The following is a 16575-nucleotide window of genomic DNA, read 5'->3' as shown; positions in this document are numbered from 1 at the left end:
CTACATAATTACCGCAAGAAAGAAAACACAGTTTTGATAAAGAATGTATGTAATAACATGAAATAAAAACAGTTTTTTTCTTGTATTTTGTTTGCAAACATGGTTCAGAATAGCACCCCTGTGCCTCGATTATGAACGCTATCTTTATATGTATATATCGAGACGGTATACTTAACTTCTGTACTATATGTATCTTATTTCGGTATGTTCTACCAACTTGTCATATCGATATCATTTGATCGAAACAAGCCAATGGAATGACCGCAAACAATTAGTCCGAGTTCCTTGCGTCATTAAAATTAAAAATAATTTATATTTTTATTTTAAATTGGCTTTTGTAGTAAAAAGTGCTCACTTCAAAGCAATTACAAATTCCAATAAATCCCAATTCAAGCAAAAAATGCTCGCTTTAACATGAATTTTGAATGACTTTTGGAAATCACCTGAGGTACGCTTAGCGAGCGTCTGTATGTATCTATTATCTACCGATCGACTACAAAGCTCAAAGCCGGCTCCTTTGACGTCTCGATCATCTTTATCTTCTCATCATAATCGTGTCCCTGATATTATAATAGGTATATGCGGCACTAGTATGGGTTAAAGCCATAATATATTGTTGTCTATGGCAATCCGCTGTTATGTATTCCTGTCAATGTCAACATTGTCAACTGTCACCGTAGTAAATTTGCAATTATTTTCTGTGTTAACAATTATTGTTTTATGTTATAATTTAACTCCTCTTTTAAACATTTTTATTTACTTTATGTTTATTTAAATATTACACAATGGAGTGGCCCACTATGGATAAACTAGGTAAATTTCAAATTAAATTCATTCAATTAGTTTCTAGAAAAAGTTTTAAAAACATAACGAGGTCAACAGTTTTGTTGAGTGTTGACGTTCTCGTATTTTCTTATTTGTTTTGTTTGAAACTGTATTCAATTGCAGGATTGTCCCTTAAACTAAGAACTGAAGGCGATGGAATGGAAACTGAATCACACAGTGAACTGAAAAAAGATACCGTGATTGACAAGAAATCAAGTTTGGATTTTGGTTATAAAGTACAAAAAAAAACTATTGATGTGGCACATTCAAGTCACACTTATTGCGGAGAGTATTTTCCAGTTGATAAACTAATTAATTTGACGCCTAAAGAAATTCACTATGTCAATCGAAAATCTAATGTTTTGTCAAAAGAACCTAAGTTTGTACCATACGAGCCATACAAGGCTGCTATAAAACCCATTATTCCCACACAACCAATGTCTCGCAATACTAAAAAAAGAAAATCGAAAAATAATCTTGATTTAAGTGTTTTAGTGTCACAAATGTCTTTAATGGACACTAATCCTATTGCTTTCAAAAGTGGTAAAAAGCCTTCTGATCCCGTTATCGGTAAGAAAAAGTCCGTCGATAGTATTAATGAAATAGAAAAAAAACAGTGGGAAATTGAAAAGGCCAAAATGAAGGAAGAAAATGATTCTCTACAGCGTACTAATGATGCCTTATTAGAACAGATAAAGCAACAAGCACACGTAAGTATTATTCTGTTGATTTGTGATCCTTTTCCAGTTAACTTAAAATAATGTTTTAAACAATATTTTAAGTATGTCCAAATCTTTGTAGACTGATCTCAACAGAGCCAGGAATTATTGCACTCGGGACAATTTTTATCACAATTTCTGTTGAGTTAGAATTTTCGGCTGTTTTAAAGTCAAATATTTGATTTCAAAACTCTAGCCCTTAAAATATAGCTTGATTGAAATGACAGCTGCCAAACTAATGTGACTATTGATGGGAAAGTACTTATCGAAAAAAAATCGAAAGAAATTGAGCGATTAAAAAAAAAACATTCATTTTAAAATGGCAAAATCGTATGATTTCCTAATTTTGCGTGCATTTTACCAGACTACAGCCTTAAGATTACTTAGTTTTGCTTTAAAAAAACACACTTAAATATTTTTTCAAAATAAAACTACATGTTTTCCTTTTTGTTGTCAATACAAAAATTTGTAAAGAACAAGCCATTGTATATATTTTTTTTAAAGTTGCAAAAATCCATCTGGAAGCGTGGTGATGACAGCATGTCTAGCAGATTTGACTGCCTTCAAAATCAAAGAATTTTGTGTCTAATATGATTTAGAGAATGACGGATTTTCGGGCGGAATCGTTGGTGGATTAAATAACAAAGTAATACCGAAATCGAATAATAGAAAGTTTAGAGTTGCATTATTTTATTGCATTGGCAATTTCTCCAGGTGGACATTTATTTAGACTAACTGTAATGTACCAAGATGGAGAAGATTTAAATTACGGAACTTGGTCTTATCTCTTATAACAATTGTGTATTTTAGCCAAGTGTGAATACATGCCGGAATAAATAAAAACTTAATAAATATGTGTTTTCTTGAATACACAGTTTACTTGAATAGATAAGATGTCCCATTTTGAGGGAAAAAATATGCAGTATATCATAGTCCCTGGACTGGCATCTGAAATGTAAGACTGATCGTCTTACCTTCATGCAAATAATAAATTATCAAGATGCGTTGCGATTAGAATACCGATGCAGTGCCCTATATACCATTTAGTGCAGATTAAGAGAATGATTTATAATGTACATACATTGAAAATCTCGATGAATTGTATTTTAGTGTTCCAAATTAATTCCTAAATTCCAACATATCTATATGTTCTCCATATGCAATGAATCGGCCATTCTAAATTTTCTGAACTTGTCATAATGTATTTATTTATTGATTGATATGCTACACCCCTGACCTATTTCAGAATGGACAAGAAAAAGTTTTGTTTCATATTTTTTTAAAAGGTCTCCCAGGGCCCCGATTACAATGGGAAGTAAAAATCTTCAATTTTATTTACAAAGTAAAATTAAGTTTTCTGTATGAAAAGCAGAATGTTTGTTTTGATATGTTTTTTTTAAAATTTGAAATGTTTCATAAACATAAACATGTTAAATTATCGGTTTCCGACGAAGATACTTTAAATTTTCAAGCAAATATATTCATTTTCGTACGCAAATATTGGTTTTTCTATAGACAGTCGAAGATAACTCTGTTGACTTCCCATTGTAATCGGGGCCCTGGACCGCAATTACAATGAGAAGTTAAGAGTTATTTTTAACTGATAAATACAGACTTATGTATATATATATTTAATATACAGTTAAATCGAATTTGATGTATGAAAATGCATATATTTTTATGGAAATTTGGAGTATTTTTGCCGTCAACCTATAATTTGATATGTTTAAAAAATCTTTTATATGAATCTTGGACAGGTTGTTAGAAATGGACTTAATTGCGCTCAAAGAATCTGTGAAAATTATTATACGGGGATTGGATAGTGATAGACAGTAATAAAGAGCTTCTCTTATAAGTAGACATTCTGCTGTAAATACAGAGTAGGGACTGGGTAGTTTGAATTTCAACTCTATAGAATATATATTGAGATTTTCCACTGACATTGGTGGAACTGCATTTTAATTGAACTGCATCATAATAATAAAAATACGTGTATAGTTTTATTCCACTTTTATTTTTTAAAAATTTACTAGTGACCGGGTTTCGTCGTGATTGACATCTATAGAACCTACAGAATATTCTATAGAACATCAATAGAATATTCCGGGATTAATACAGTTGCTGTGCTAAAGTCATTGAATTGTGTCTTGGATCCGTCCATATGTATATGCACAAGTGGTTTGGCCGCTTAGATTGTAATAGAGTGCTAAACAGTGAGTTGATTCCATCTGTGGGATAGCTCGTTGATTTGTCTAGACCGACATATTCTATACAGCATGGATTATGTTCTATCGCCTCGTAGGGGGTTCTAAAATATAGGATATTAATGTGTTTTTTACATCGGGAACTTGAGGTTTGTGAGATTGAATAAACTTTTATAAAGGGGAGGCATTGGTTTTTTGTTCCAGCTCCCATTTGTTTCACATGGAAAATTTAGTTTAGATAAACTTTTTATGAGAGGGTGTTCTTTTATGCAATAACGTTTTGAAAGAAAGGAGTCTGAGAGGCGTTGTCTTTTAAAATTAAGTGGCATATCTATGGTGTCTACTTGGAGAACATTTATTGGGGATGATTTCATCGCTCCAATAATCAGTTCGTAGGCACTTAGACTGGACTCTTTCTAGTTTTAGGAATAAATATTTAGGAAGCGGGTCCCAAAGGAAACTTATTTATTTATTGTACATGAAGCTTTTTTTTTCTTTTCTATATCTTTTTTATTCAAATTAATGTTTTTGTACATTTAGTAGTGACCCAAAAAACGCTTTGACAGTTAGTGCACAGTGATTGGGTCCATGATCTTAAAAACCACATCGTTTTCTTTAACAGTACTTTTTAGTGCAATATCACTACGGAGTGTAATTATTTCCAGCTCGACTTTCACTTTATTGATAAAACACATGTATTTTCAAATGTCAAAAATTACAACATAAACTTTGCAATTCGATATTAAGTATTTTTCTGTCCATCTTTTTGTTTGCGGGTGCCTAAATTATAGGTCGCGAGCTACCAAGCGCTCGCGAACTACGGGTTGGACATCACTGGTCTAGACAGTTGATAGATGAGGAAGAATTTTTGTATATGCACAGTAAATGGACCCGCACCTTTATCAGGATAAATGTAGTTGATAGTTTCCTCCGAATTCTTTTTTGGGTCAAACTCACTGCTTTTGCAGGCGGGAAGACCCCCTCAAAAGAATCAGACTTAAGAGGCCGTTTGCCTCTCATTCTGGTGGACTGCAAAATAGGACTTCCTAAATTGCAACTGTTCTCCTTTAAAACCTTTTCTGTTCTATACCCATCGGGAGAATCAGGAGGTTTTTTCCCTTTCTCCATATTTCTAAAATGTGAATTTATCTGTAAATGAAATTTGATAACAAAAGAAAATAAAAAATGTATATGTATATATATATATATATATATATTTAAATTTTGATTATTGTTGCAAATCGATACTATAAAAATTAAAAACTGTATTTTTTAAATTTAAGATAAAAATTAGTGAATATAATAAACTAGGTGAATGTAAAAAAGAATAAAGAATGATCCAAAACTCAAATTTTACAAAAAACTTTACAAAAACATAAATATGCAAAAACAGGTAGGTATTGTATCAGTTTGACAGCTGTCAGATCACGCCAATATATATATTTGGAGAATAATAAAACAATGTAGGTACCCAAATGATTAAAACTATTGACGATCTGATCTAATTCAGAAAGACTTTCACCAAAAAAGAACCTATAAATCATACCTCTTTTGATAAAATAAAAACAACTTAATGGTGATTTTGTATGGCCGCATTGCACCTGTGTACACATAAATTGTTTGGGAACTAATGTTTCTAAAATTATAATAAAGTGGAATCATTTTTTTATTCAAATACTTAAAAGAGTATGTTAGTTCACAGACATGGGTTGTTCCTAGTTTAGATACTATAAGCTGTGTGTCTGTCTGTCCCTGTACTATGTTTTTAAAAATCTCTTTAACTGTTTGTATCAAAATAGATTGATAGGTATTGATTTTATTTTTAATAGGTAAATAAGGAACTGAAAACCATGCTTGTGGCTTCGATGGGAGAAGAATTAAAAACAACAGTACAAATGCTTACAGAAGATAAACAACAATTGGCCAGTGCTTTGCTCAACTCTGCACAGCACCTGTCTACTCATCAGGTGAGAGAGATAAAGAATGGAAACTTAGTTTTTGTAATATTTATTACATTACAGGAGACTGTCAAAATAGATTTAACGGAATACCTAATTACATATTTCTAAACATATATTTGCTAAACAATCTTGTGTTTATGCCCATATTGTTGCAATTTTTGGCAAATAGCGTGTGCATTAGAGATGGGCATTTCGATTATTTAAAAGGAGTAGCAATAACAGTTACCGTTTCACTAATTAAACTGTTTTGTGAAATGCCACGGTTTTGCCTATGCTGCATTAAACTGTTATTTTTTAAAACAGATTCACAAAGCAATTTAATTTATGAATTAAGAATATCCTGACTAGTTTTTCTTTACATCATCATCATTCCCTTTCCCCACCTAATGGTGCATTGGGCACTGCATTGATCCATCAATTGCAGCGTATTTCGATCATTTTTGTTACATGAAGATAAGATTATCAGTCTTACATTTCTTTACAGAAACAGTTTAACTTTTTTATGAAATTCTTTTCAGTTCAGGAGAATAACTGTCCTTTTTTTTACCACCTCTAGCGTCCATGGTTTAAAATGACATTTCTTTTGGCAGAGTGCTGTGAAAATTAAAGTATTTTTTCATTTACAGGAGCAAACAGAGTGGTTAGCGGGGCAGTGTGAAGTTTGGAGAAGCAAGTTTTTAGCCAGCAGGTATTTGTTAATGTACTCGGTGACATTACTCACATGTAAATAACATTTTCAACAATTTTTATTCAAATAATATGTATATAGGCAGAGGATAGAATGCCGCTTTGTTCGGTTCTTGCATACAGTCCTCACTTTCTCTACATTCATTCATCTTCTCATGCACATACAATGATTATTCCTACTTTTGACGTATCCGTCTTCAAATATTTGTTGAATTTGGTCATACCATGTTCTTCTCAGTATTCCTCATTTTCTGCATCCATCAACATTCACATTGTAAATCCTTTTATACATCCTTTCGCTCGCACATACTCAAATCAATGCAGCGCTCCTTTCTTGATTTTATCAATAATTCATTAACATTTGTGCACCTATTGTACAATATTTTACCACTCATTTGCCTGAGAGATCGCATTTCGACAGCATTCATCTTTGTTTTTATTTATATATGGATTCATTTTTTCCCATTATAAACAATGATTAATAATAAAAACAATGTGACCTCACTACCCTCGTGCCGATGACACTTAACAATGTACTTTTTTATATTTATTTATTTTATAAATTTATTGCATAAAAATTAATATACATATTTAATAACAGGTTATCTATATAAAACTAATGAATAGAAAATGAAAACAGAGTGTTCTCTGTTTATGATAGTCTCCATCTAACAAGGCTCAGCCTGTTCTAAGATGGAGATTTTTTATTTTTTAGAGCATAAGTAGTTCTATACTAATATAACAATAACAAAAGAAAAAAACTAAAACTACTTAATAATAAATGCCTAGCTAATCAAATGTAAGATATTAAACATCGTTATTATACAAATATAAAGTAAATATATATATGTGCCAAGTATACATGTCACTTAAAGATAAATAATATAGTATAATATATAAGAAAAAACAAATATAAAGTAATGAAATACATAAAAATATGAATGCTATGTGTCCCAATTATATTAAGTACTACGTTTTTTGATCAACATATATTTTTCAAAAAAATCTTTCGCTGCACTATTTATATGTGCAGTTATTTTTATTTTAAAATTTGTTTAACATTTTGAGTCTTTTATATTTGGCAATAAATAATTAAATATTTTTGGAGCAATTACATATATTGCTTTTTACCAAAGGCGGTTGATACAAATGGGACAATAAAGTTAATTTGTGTTGCTGAACGAGTGTTTATATTTTGTTGGGTTCTTTTGACCTCACTTAATTTATCGTAAAATTTAAGTTGTAGGCACCTCACAAACAATTGTCTTGCATCCAATATCTTTAACTCAGCGAATAGAAAATATTTTAATACAATTCCATACTTTGCTTTCATACATTAAGGTTTGCTCCAGGACTCCATTGTAAACGGCTTATTTAGTCTCCTGCGATAAACACTTATTTGCCAGTGTTGATTTAAGTGCAGTATCATATTTTCCTGATTTTTAAAATATTTTAGTTTGTTTAATATACCTACCTACTATTTTATTACAAGCAGAATACATTTTATGATAATAATACTTAAATTTATGCATATAGTAACTATACAAAAACAAGAATAAACTCTTGTTGGTTTTTAAACTATCAAAATTACCAATTGATTGTTAATATATGTTTTTAGTTTAATGGTAGAGGAGCTAGCTGGCTTGAAAACTGCCTTTACCCAAAGAACTGGTGAACTGCAACTGGCGCTGAGACAGATACTGGAAGAGAGAAACAGAGTTCGTGACATCCTTATACATACATACAGAAACTTACGAAGTCTTCATGAAAATTGGCTGACGAATTTGGCATCGCAAGAAATGCACTACACAAGTCTCAATGAGTTGGGAGGTTTTGGTATAATTGAACAAACTCCCATTGGACGAATAAACCTTGACCCAAGCAAACCTAAATCTTCCAATATACTAGAGTTATCATCGGTAAATTTAAAATTTTCTGAGAATTTGTGTAATGCTGTAGAAAAACTCGACGATTTCACATCTATTTTGAATGAACTTCCGACAAATACTGATGCAGAAAATACAGCCGAAAAGGTAATGTGTATAAACATTAGCTTTATCTCCACCATTATTATTTTTATCATATTTAAGTGCCCAAAAAGTACCTATTTGTCCTACACAGTTTGAACTCTAGTTTTTTTTAATGTATTTTTTATTCTAGTTATTGGCAACACCACTTGAAGTTTGTGGAAAGAATGATCAGCCATCTTTAGCCTTGGTACATCATGCATATACAAAAACTGGAATGACACCAAACATAGCTTGTTGTGCTCACTGCAATGGACAAGTTCAACTTCTCTAAAATTCCACCATCTTGCAATCTTGAAATAATTTTTGATATGAAATTACGAAAAATTACTTTAATGCAAATTGCCAAAAAAAACTCATTTATAACTAATTATATTTGTATCTTTATTTTTGTATTTGGGAAGTGTTCTGTAAATAATAATTGGACTAATATTAGAAAAAATATAAAATGTGTTTTACACTGTTATTTTCTGTTCATTCCTGCCCAAGTTATTTTTATTCGTACTACAACTGATTTGATGTACTACATCAATTGAAGACCTTGGCGGAAAAACAACAAATGTCGCAAACATAAAATTTTACAGGAGCAATAAAACTTCTCATTTTCTAATGACACATGATTTTCTTTTCTGATGATATTGTAAAATGTAGGCAATACAATGAAAACATAAAAAACGTATCATTGTTGTCAATATCTCTTTTTAAATTCAAAATACATAAGAAAATAATAGTGACATTTATTGTTTTTCCAAAAATTAGGCACATTTGTAGTTTTTCAACCAAATTGATGGATACAAAATGCACTAATCTTGTTAAAAAGGGAGGAAAATGCTTAATTTATCTAATCAAGCATTAAGATTTACTCGCGATATGTATTGAGGAGGAATAAAACATTGATTTGTATTACACGGATGATGAAAATTTATTAAAAGAACAAAATGATTTAAAAAGGAAAAGAGAAAAATTGTATAACGAAAGATTTAAAAACGAATCGCTAACACCTTCACTATCCACTTCAATGTCGTCTTGCACATCATCATCACTTATTAAATTTTCATAAAATATTTTATTTTCAGGATTTTGTAAATATTTTGTCAATTTTATCAAATCGTTTTTTTTGGCGGCCTTTATAGGTACCAAGCCAGTGTATACTGGCTTTAGTGTTATTTGTCGGGGATTTTTTTTTTTTTCGGACTAAAAATGAGTCCCATTGACCCATTAAGTTTTGCTTGGCAAGAACTTTGCCCACTCTATCTTTGTCTATTTTGTATTTTCTGATTTTTGAACTGGCAGCCTTCGTGGTGTAGAGGTCAAGATGCTTGGCTCACACACGGAAGGTTCCGTGTTCGATTCCCGGTGAGAACACAAAAATTAAATGTAATTTTTTCAAGCCTGGGTGTTCTGTGATGAAATTCACCAATGTAATTGGACCTCCTGGCTGGTTGTGGTGCAAAAAAAAAAAAAACTTTAAAACTGTATCATGATCATTTCTGTTACATGAAAATCAAACGATCAGTCTTAGGCTTCAGGTGCCAGGAACTATGAAATTAAAAACTCAAAGTTTTTTCCAAACGACGGCTTAAAGAATTGTTTCAAGGAATCTTTCATATTATAAAAATCTGATGATTCTGGCTTAACTAATATGCTATGAGTCAATCTTTTTACTTTGCAAATCTTAATTTTTTACACTCATTAACAACCCTCTTTTTAGGTTTCTGAGATACACTCAAAACATCCATTTTAAATAAAACAATTCAGCTTTAGTACACAATAGCCTTAAATTGAACGTTCACTTGAAAGTGAAAGTGAAATTTTTAGTGTGTAGTTTGAAAACTACACACTAAAAATGACAGTTAGAAAGAAAAATACTGTTTTTCAACAAATCGTGAATGACATTTGTTGTTTTTCCACAAACACGATATTTTTATCTAGTGATTTAGTGGGTATTGGTTGTTTTGACCTTATTTATAAACTAGTATCAGAAAGAGGGTGGGCACTAGATAATATTAAGGCAATAAAACAGTTTGATAAAATGTTGGACATTTGTTGTTTTTCTGCCAAGGTCTTCAATTATAATAAATAAGGTTAAAATTAAAACATTGTTGACTTACATAATAGTGTAAACAGATTTCGACAGTCAATTATATTTAATAAAAATATATACCTACTTACTCAATTCATGTTATTTTTTGACAATAATTCTTAATGGAATTCCATTGTAATAAGGTAGTAAATTATATTTTCACTAAAGTTATAATTAATTCAAATACTCTGTATACTTCCACTTTTTTTTAAATTTATAACATTACAAAAATATTAGTCAATTTATTTAATTGAATAAAATTTTAACTACAAAAATATATACACTTTGACCATTGAGGTATATAACTGGAGTAAACATGAGCTTTCCAAATATGGTCCCTCAACCTGCGGCCAATTGCCATTATGCAGACTAAAGTCCATTCTATATAGAATGGACTTTAGTCTGTTGCGAGCATTCTCCGGCTACTTTTGAACTTTTGTCTCCTCGCAATCACTAAAATGGATATACATGTACGCCTTAGCGTATCTTAATACTGCACAAATCGATCTGGAAAAGATAGAAAAAGCGATGGTATAACCTTTCACCGGTAAGTATTAATGTTTTTATCTGAATCAATACTTGTTTAAAATAGCTATTTTAATGTTTAAAAAAGTTTGTTAATATGTAACCGGTATTTATTAGTCGTAAGCTATCTCCTGTCTCTGTCCTGCTCAGTTGGTCGGCCGTATAGTGAAACTATAAACAAAGATGATGCGTATGCGGAAGGAAACGGCATTTACAGAAGACCGATGTAAACAGTCCGTGCTTTTTATTACCACTTAAAGTCGACGTGATATGACGTAACGATACTTGCTCCCTCCTCTGGTCATTCCCCTTCTTTTGGGGACTACTTTTTAGCTCGGATTTGTATGGAGTGTCATATCTATGACTTTGACAGCCTTATTGCTAAAAGCAATGTTTTCCAGCCAGCCAAAAACGAACTGGTCAAAATTGGTACACATATTTTATTTGAAGTTGTTTTATAGTGAGCAGATAGAGCGTGTACACATCAATTTATTAATAGAAATCATTGATTTATTAATACACTGTGTATTAATAAATCAATGATAGAAATGCTTTATTCATATCAGAAATGTGGCATCAGGCAAAACCACCTCTACATCAGGTGAGTTTGAAAGAAAAGGAACAAACAAAAGAAATGGTAGTTAGGGTTTTAAGGATATATAATAATATTACCCAAAGAAGGTGTGCTTTTTATATGAGGGGTAGCTCATTCCAAAGTCTGGCACTTTGAACAAAAAATAATGATGCGGTATGTCAAGGAATGGAAAGTGTTATCTCCTGAGGAAAGCAAAGTAGTAGACCATGATCAGAAAAGTAAAAAGATTCTCAGCAAGACATTTAGACATTTTGGTGCACAAGGATTTGGACTCAATTAAAAATAATACATGCACTGTTTGACTGATATCAACATTTAACAAATTATCGTAAAAATTATTTTGTATGTTACTGGTGTAACCTTATCCATTTATATTTGCACGTTTTTATAAAAAAAACTAAGGAAAAATCTTATACTTTATCTGTCACATTATTTTTTCCAATGCAACCACAGACTACAGAATGCAACATTAAATGTTGTTTGTCTATGGTAAGCTCTGACGTTTGTTTGCCCGCAATTTTTCTCGCGAAGTCGTTGTGATTTCTGTTCTGTCGGTCAAAATATAATCTGTGCTGTCAGTTGTTTTGGAATAATATACCTATTTTTATATTTTGCTGTTTACAAAAATTTCCGTGATGGATTTGGATTCGGATAATTTAAATATGCAAAATCTTAAGGATTATGTATTCGATGAAAGTAAAATTGTCACATATAAATGGCTGGCTAACAATCTATCAATACATATTAACGAAGCCAAAAAACTGCTTGACCGGTTTATAAAAGACCAAGAGTCTAATTCAAAATTTGTCAAAACGTTTTACATATCTGGTATTTTGAAGGATAACAAAGGCATGGTTTCGACCATCGTTAAAGAGGAAGATTTGAAATCATTTAGAGATTCGTTACAAACGGTGTTTTCTGAACACATTTACAGCATTCACAAAGGAACAGTTTCGACGGATTCCAGTGCCCTATTTTTAGCTGGAGAACATGAAGATGTGTGCATAGGAACTATCACGAGTAGTTCCATTTCAAAAAGAACATTTGACGAACTTACTTCTTTACGGTTAGGTGCTTATCCTAAAGCATTTTTACCTAAAAATGTCAAGGCTGAGGAACCTACGAAAACCAATAAAACCGCACCAACCCCAAACAAAATGTTTTTCAAAGATCCCGTTGTGAAGAAGGAACCTGAAAGTCTCGGAGTTCTGAATAGTGACAAAAACAACCAACCTGTTACTAATAAACCAAAACCAAACAAATCTGGAATTGCTGGATTCTTTGCAAAACAGATCAACAATCCAGTGCCAAAGGTGGAAAAGAAAATTGAAAGCGCGCAACAAAATAAAGTAGAACAATTAACAACCTCTGCTGATAAGGTAATAAATGGAATCAAGAATGAAACATCACCACTAAAACCAGCAAATTTGCCCAATATAAAGAATGAAAACTCGCCTGTTGTCAAAGAAGAAAAGACCACAACCAAGTCATCGGATAAAGGAAAGCCAGTTGAAAAGGAAATTAAATCTAAAAATACATCCCTCAAAACGTACAGTAAAAAGATAGATCCCAAAAAATCATCAACAAAGAAACGTAAAAGAATCCAAACCTTGGAGTCCGACAGTGAAGAAGAAAATAATGTCGATGACATCTTTGCCCCGTCTTCCCCTGAACCTGTTAAGTCGCCGTTTATCTCTGACGATGAAGATATAATTCCACCAACGCCAGAAATAATAAAGTCGAGTAATCATAAAGCCCCGCTCAATTCCAGAAAACGAAAAAAAATTATAGACAAAACTTTTATAGATGATAACGGTTACTTTATTACTAAGAAAGAAGAAGTCCTGGAAAGCTGTTCAGAAAATGAAGATGAGATTGATGTTGCACCAGCTAAAAGCGCTCCCCCTTCGGAAAAGAAGATAACTGAAACAAAAATTGAAAATCCTCGCAAGAAACACAGTCCTGAAGTTAAAGAAACTAAATCAAAATCGAAGAAGAAAACTTCGCCTCAAAACCAAGGAAAACAACAAAGTTTAATGAATTTCTTTAAAAAAGCAGCAACGTAATGTATATTTTTTTAAAATTAAAAGTTTTAAACTTTTAATATACTATTTTTTAACATTTAAAAAAGATTCAACAATTGATTTGACACATGTGGGCATGTAGTCAACTGCTGCAACTTCAATAAATTCTGAATTTCGACAGACAACGAAGACAATAAGGAAGTTCAGTGCTATGGGAAATTGGATGTAAAAAATGTTTTCTTACACACGGTAAAAATGAAAGCATCTAGTTATACAGTGAAGCTTCTCAAAAATCTATGAAAAAATTCATGAAAGTGGTTTTAACAAAAATAAACTGCTTTGAAACATCACAGGTTCATGCGAACAAGTGTTTACGATACCAATCAATCGTAGCATTATGTTGTGGCAACCGGCGACAGATTTCCGTTTTCCGGGGTAGCCGTGTCTTTCAACGTTTAGCAGGCACAAGTAATTTGTTTTTAGGATTTTACAGAGTTTTACTTTTAAATGTCAGATAAACTCACCGACTTTGAACTCGTGATGTCTCAGGCGACATAATTTCAAAGTTTTGGTTGGTATTTTCAAAATTACAGAACATTTAAAAAGCACATCGCTGATAATACGATACATAAAAAGAAAACTTTTTTTGGCTTAGTTTAAAAGTATATAAACAAATTATTTTTCCAATTTTGAGTTATGTGTGGTTTGTAATAGTTTTTAAGTCTCTTTTCGCTTAATGAAATTTGTTATTTGATATCCAACACCATACATAGCACTTAACTCCAAGCAGTCAATGTTGTGTTTTTTTTTTATTTACAACGGGCTGAATTATTGCATGGGATTTAGATTGGTGACGGAATGATGGAATTTATAATTTTTGAGAGGCATTTAAAATTATGGATTTCTATACTTTTATAAATAAATATTTGAAAAAAAAACTATTTTGGATGCTGCAAAACTTTTAATTGTAAATTTTTCAGTGACGAATTTTTTAGCGTTTGTGTCAACTAAATATTGTAGCGTGTCTAACATATTTATAAAATTCAATGCAGCATAGAAGACTGCACAATACAACTATTATTAATATTCATTATCATTCCCTTTTCCACACCTAATGGTCCATAGGACACTGCATTGGTACTACAATCACAGTGTATCTTAATTTTTGTTACATGAGTGCATGATCATTCTTACATTCTCAGGTACCAATTCATGGACTGAAATATTGCAGTGTAAAAACAGATTTTTCAATAAATATTTCAGGTCAACTATGTAGAAATCGGACCTGAGACCTCTTGCATGGTAGGCAAATGATATATTTGTATACTTGTTTATTTATTTTGCACCACAAAAGCCCAAGAGGCCTAATTACAGTGGTGAATTACAGTACAGAACACACAGACTCAAAAATCACATTTTAATCATTGTTATCTCTCTGGGAATCACACCCAGAACCCTCAGTGCGTTAGGCAAGCGTCTTAGCCAATAAACCACAGGGCTACAGTATAATATCATCGGGTTTCTGGAAGATTTCAGTTACTACAATTTTTCAAAAAATGAGATTGATCCTCATAACTGGCATAAAATAATCTTTGTTTAAATAGTAAATAAAAATATTTCGTATTTTATAAATGAAAAAAAATATATTTTATAATCAACTAGCAGTTTTTAGATTTTAACTTCAAAAGTGCAATATCTCACTACTAGTAAAATGGCAAGTAACTAACTTGTTCCAGAAACCCGACGATATATGGCTACAATTTGATATCAGGATTGTTTTGGGATGTCCACTGTTCTAATTTAAGGTCGTAATTTTTTATGTGCATAATGTGTTTTATTTGTGTTTATAATGGGATGCACATTACTATTGGATCATGTCTTTCTTTTAACTGAATAAAATGGTAATAATGCATTTTTTCTTTAAAGTAATAAATTTGATTGAAAAATAACGAGGCTTTTCTTAATTGAACTTTTTAATAAAAAAATATGTAATAAAAGGTGACATAATAAAAAAGGATTTCATTATACATTTTAAATAAGTCAGCTTTAAAGAATTTCTAAAAGTTAAAAAAAAATGTGTGCATAGGGATCTGCATTGTAAACCAAATGCAGCGTATTTAGATTATTCGTTATTTGAAGGTAAGGTGATCAGTATTACGCTTCAGGTGCCAGTCCAGGGCCCGTATTACAATGCTTAAAACTATGCTTCAGAAGCCAGAGCAGCAACTACACTACTTTAAAATATTGAAGAGAAAAAACATATTTTAAATAATGCCTTGACTAAATTAAATGAACACCTGGGCTTTCATATTTCCTTCTCTAAAATGTTTTCCATCCCTGTTGTAATTTGTTAACATTTTTTTCATATTGACTTGGAAATCAAACCCAGGAATTCATACGTGGTAGCCAGATGCGCCAACTGCTTCATCACAAAGTGGACAGTTAGAATATTTATTCAGTGTGGAATTTTTATAAAAAAGAAATACATATTTGCATTCTTATGATTTATCCAAATTGTCAATTTTTCAATGAGTTGTAAAATAACTTACTATTAGAAAATGTGAGCGAGGTTTGAACCTCTGATCTGTGACACTAGCCACGTGACCACAACCTGGTAACAATCTAGGTAATTTACATATCCGTAGGCTAAAAATACTTATTAGTAAATATATATTTGGATTATTTGGTATATATAATTAAATCGGGTTATAGTCCTGTGGTAGTGTCGTGGACTCAGAGGTCTGAGGTTTGAACCCCGTTATACCACAACTCGATTCCCATTTTCTAGTACTGTTGTTTACGACTAGTTAAAAATGGCCCCAAAATTGAAATATTTAAGTAAATCCTAAACACTCAGATATTTATTAAAAAACTACAAAAAAGCATATTAGAAGGCAAATCAAGTCAAGTTATGACATACTTATG

The 16575-nt window shown here is 31.5% G+C and overlaps 2 protein-coding genes across 2 annotated transcripts; both read left to right on the top strand.

Moving 5' to 3' along the window:
• Positions 1-607: 607 nt before the first annotated feature.
• On the top strand, positions 608-8889 carry LOC148275251 (golgin-45). The gene is made up of 6 exons (XM_088235945.1): positions 608-813; positions 949-1535; positions 5578-5715; positions 6336-6397; positions 8015-8429; positions 8557-8889. The coding sequence occupies exons 1-6, from the start codon at positions 786-788 to the stop codon at positions 8695-8697; spliced, it is 1371 nt and encodes a 456-aa protein (XP_088092071.1). The 5' UTR covers positions 608-785; the 3' UTR covers positions 8698-8889.
• A 3225-nt stretch (positions 8890-12114) lies between these two features.
• Positions 12115-15596, top strand: LOC148275250 (DNA polymerase delta subunit 3-like). The gene has a single exon (XM_088235944.1). It carries the CDS (start codon positions 12262-12264, stop codon positions 13690-13692), a length of 1431 nt encoding a protein of 476 aa, XP_088092070.1. The 5' UTR covers positions 12115-12261; the 3' UTR covers positions 13693-15596.
• The last annotated feature ends 979 nt before the right edge of the window (positions 15597-16575 follow it).

This window comes from Micrasema longulum, unplaced genomic scaffold, assembly GCF_059751315.1.
Source record: "Micrasema longulum isolate JH-2025_06_02 unplaced genomic scaffold, ASM5975131v1 h1tg001478l, whole genome shotgun sequence".
Taxonomy (NCBI): Eukaryota; Metazoa; Arthropoda; class Insecta; order Trichoptera; family Brachycentridae; genus Micrasema; species Micrasema longulum.
This window is presented reverse-complemented; position numbering and strand designations above follow the sequence as displayed.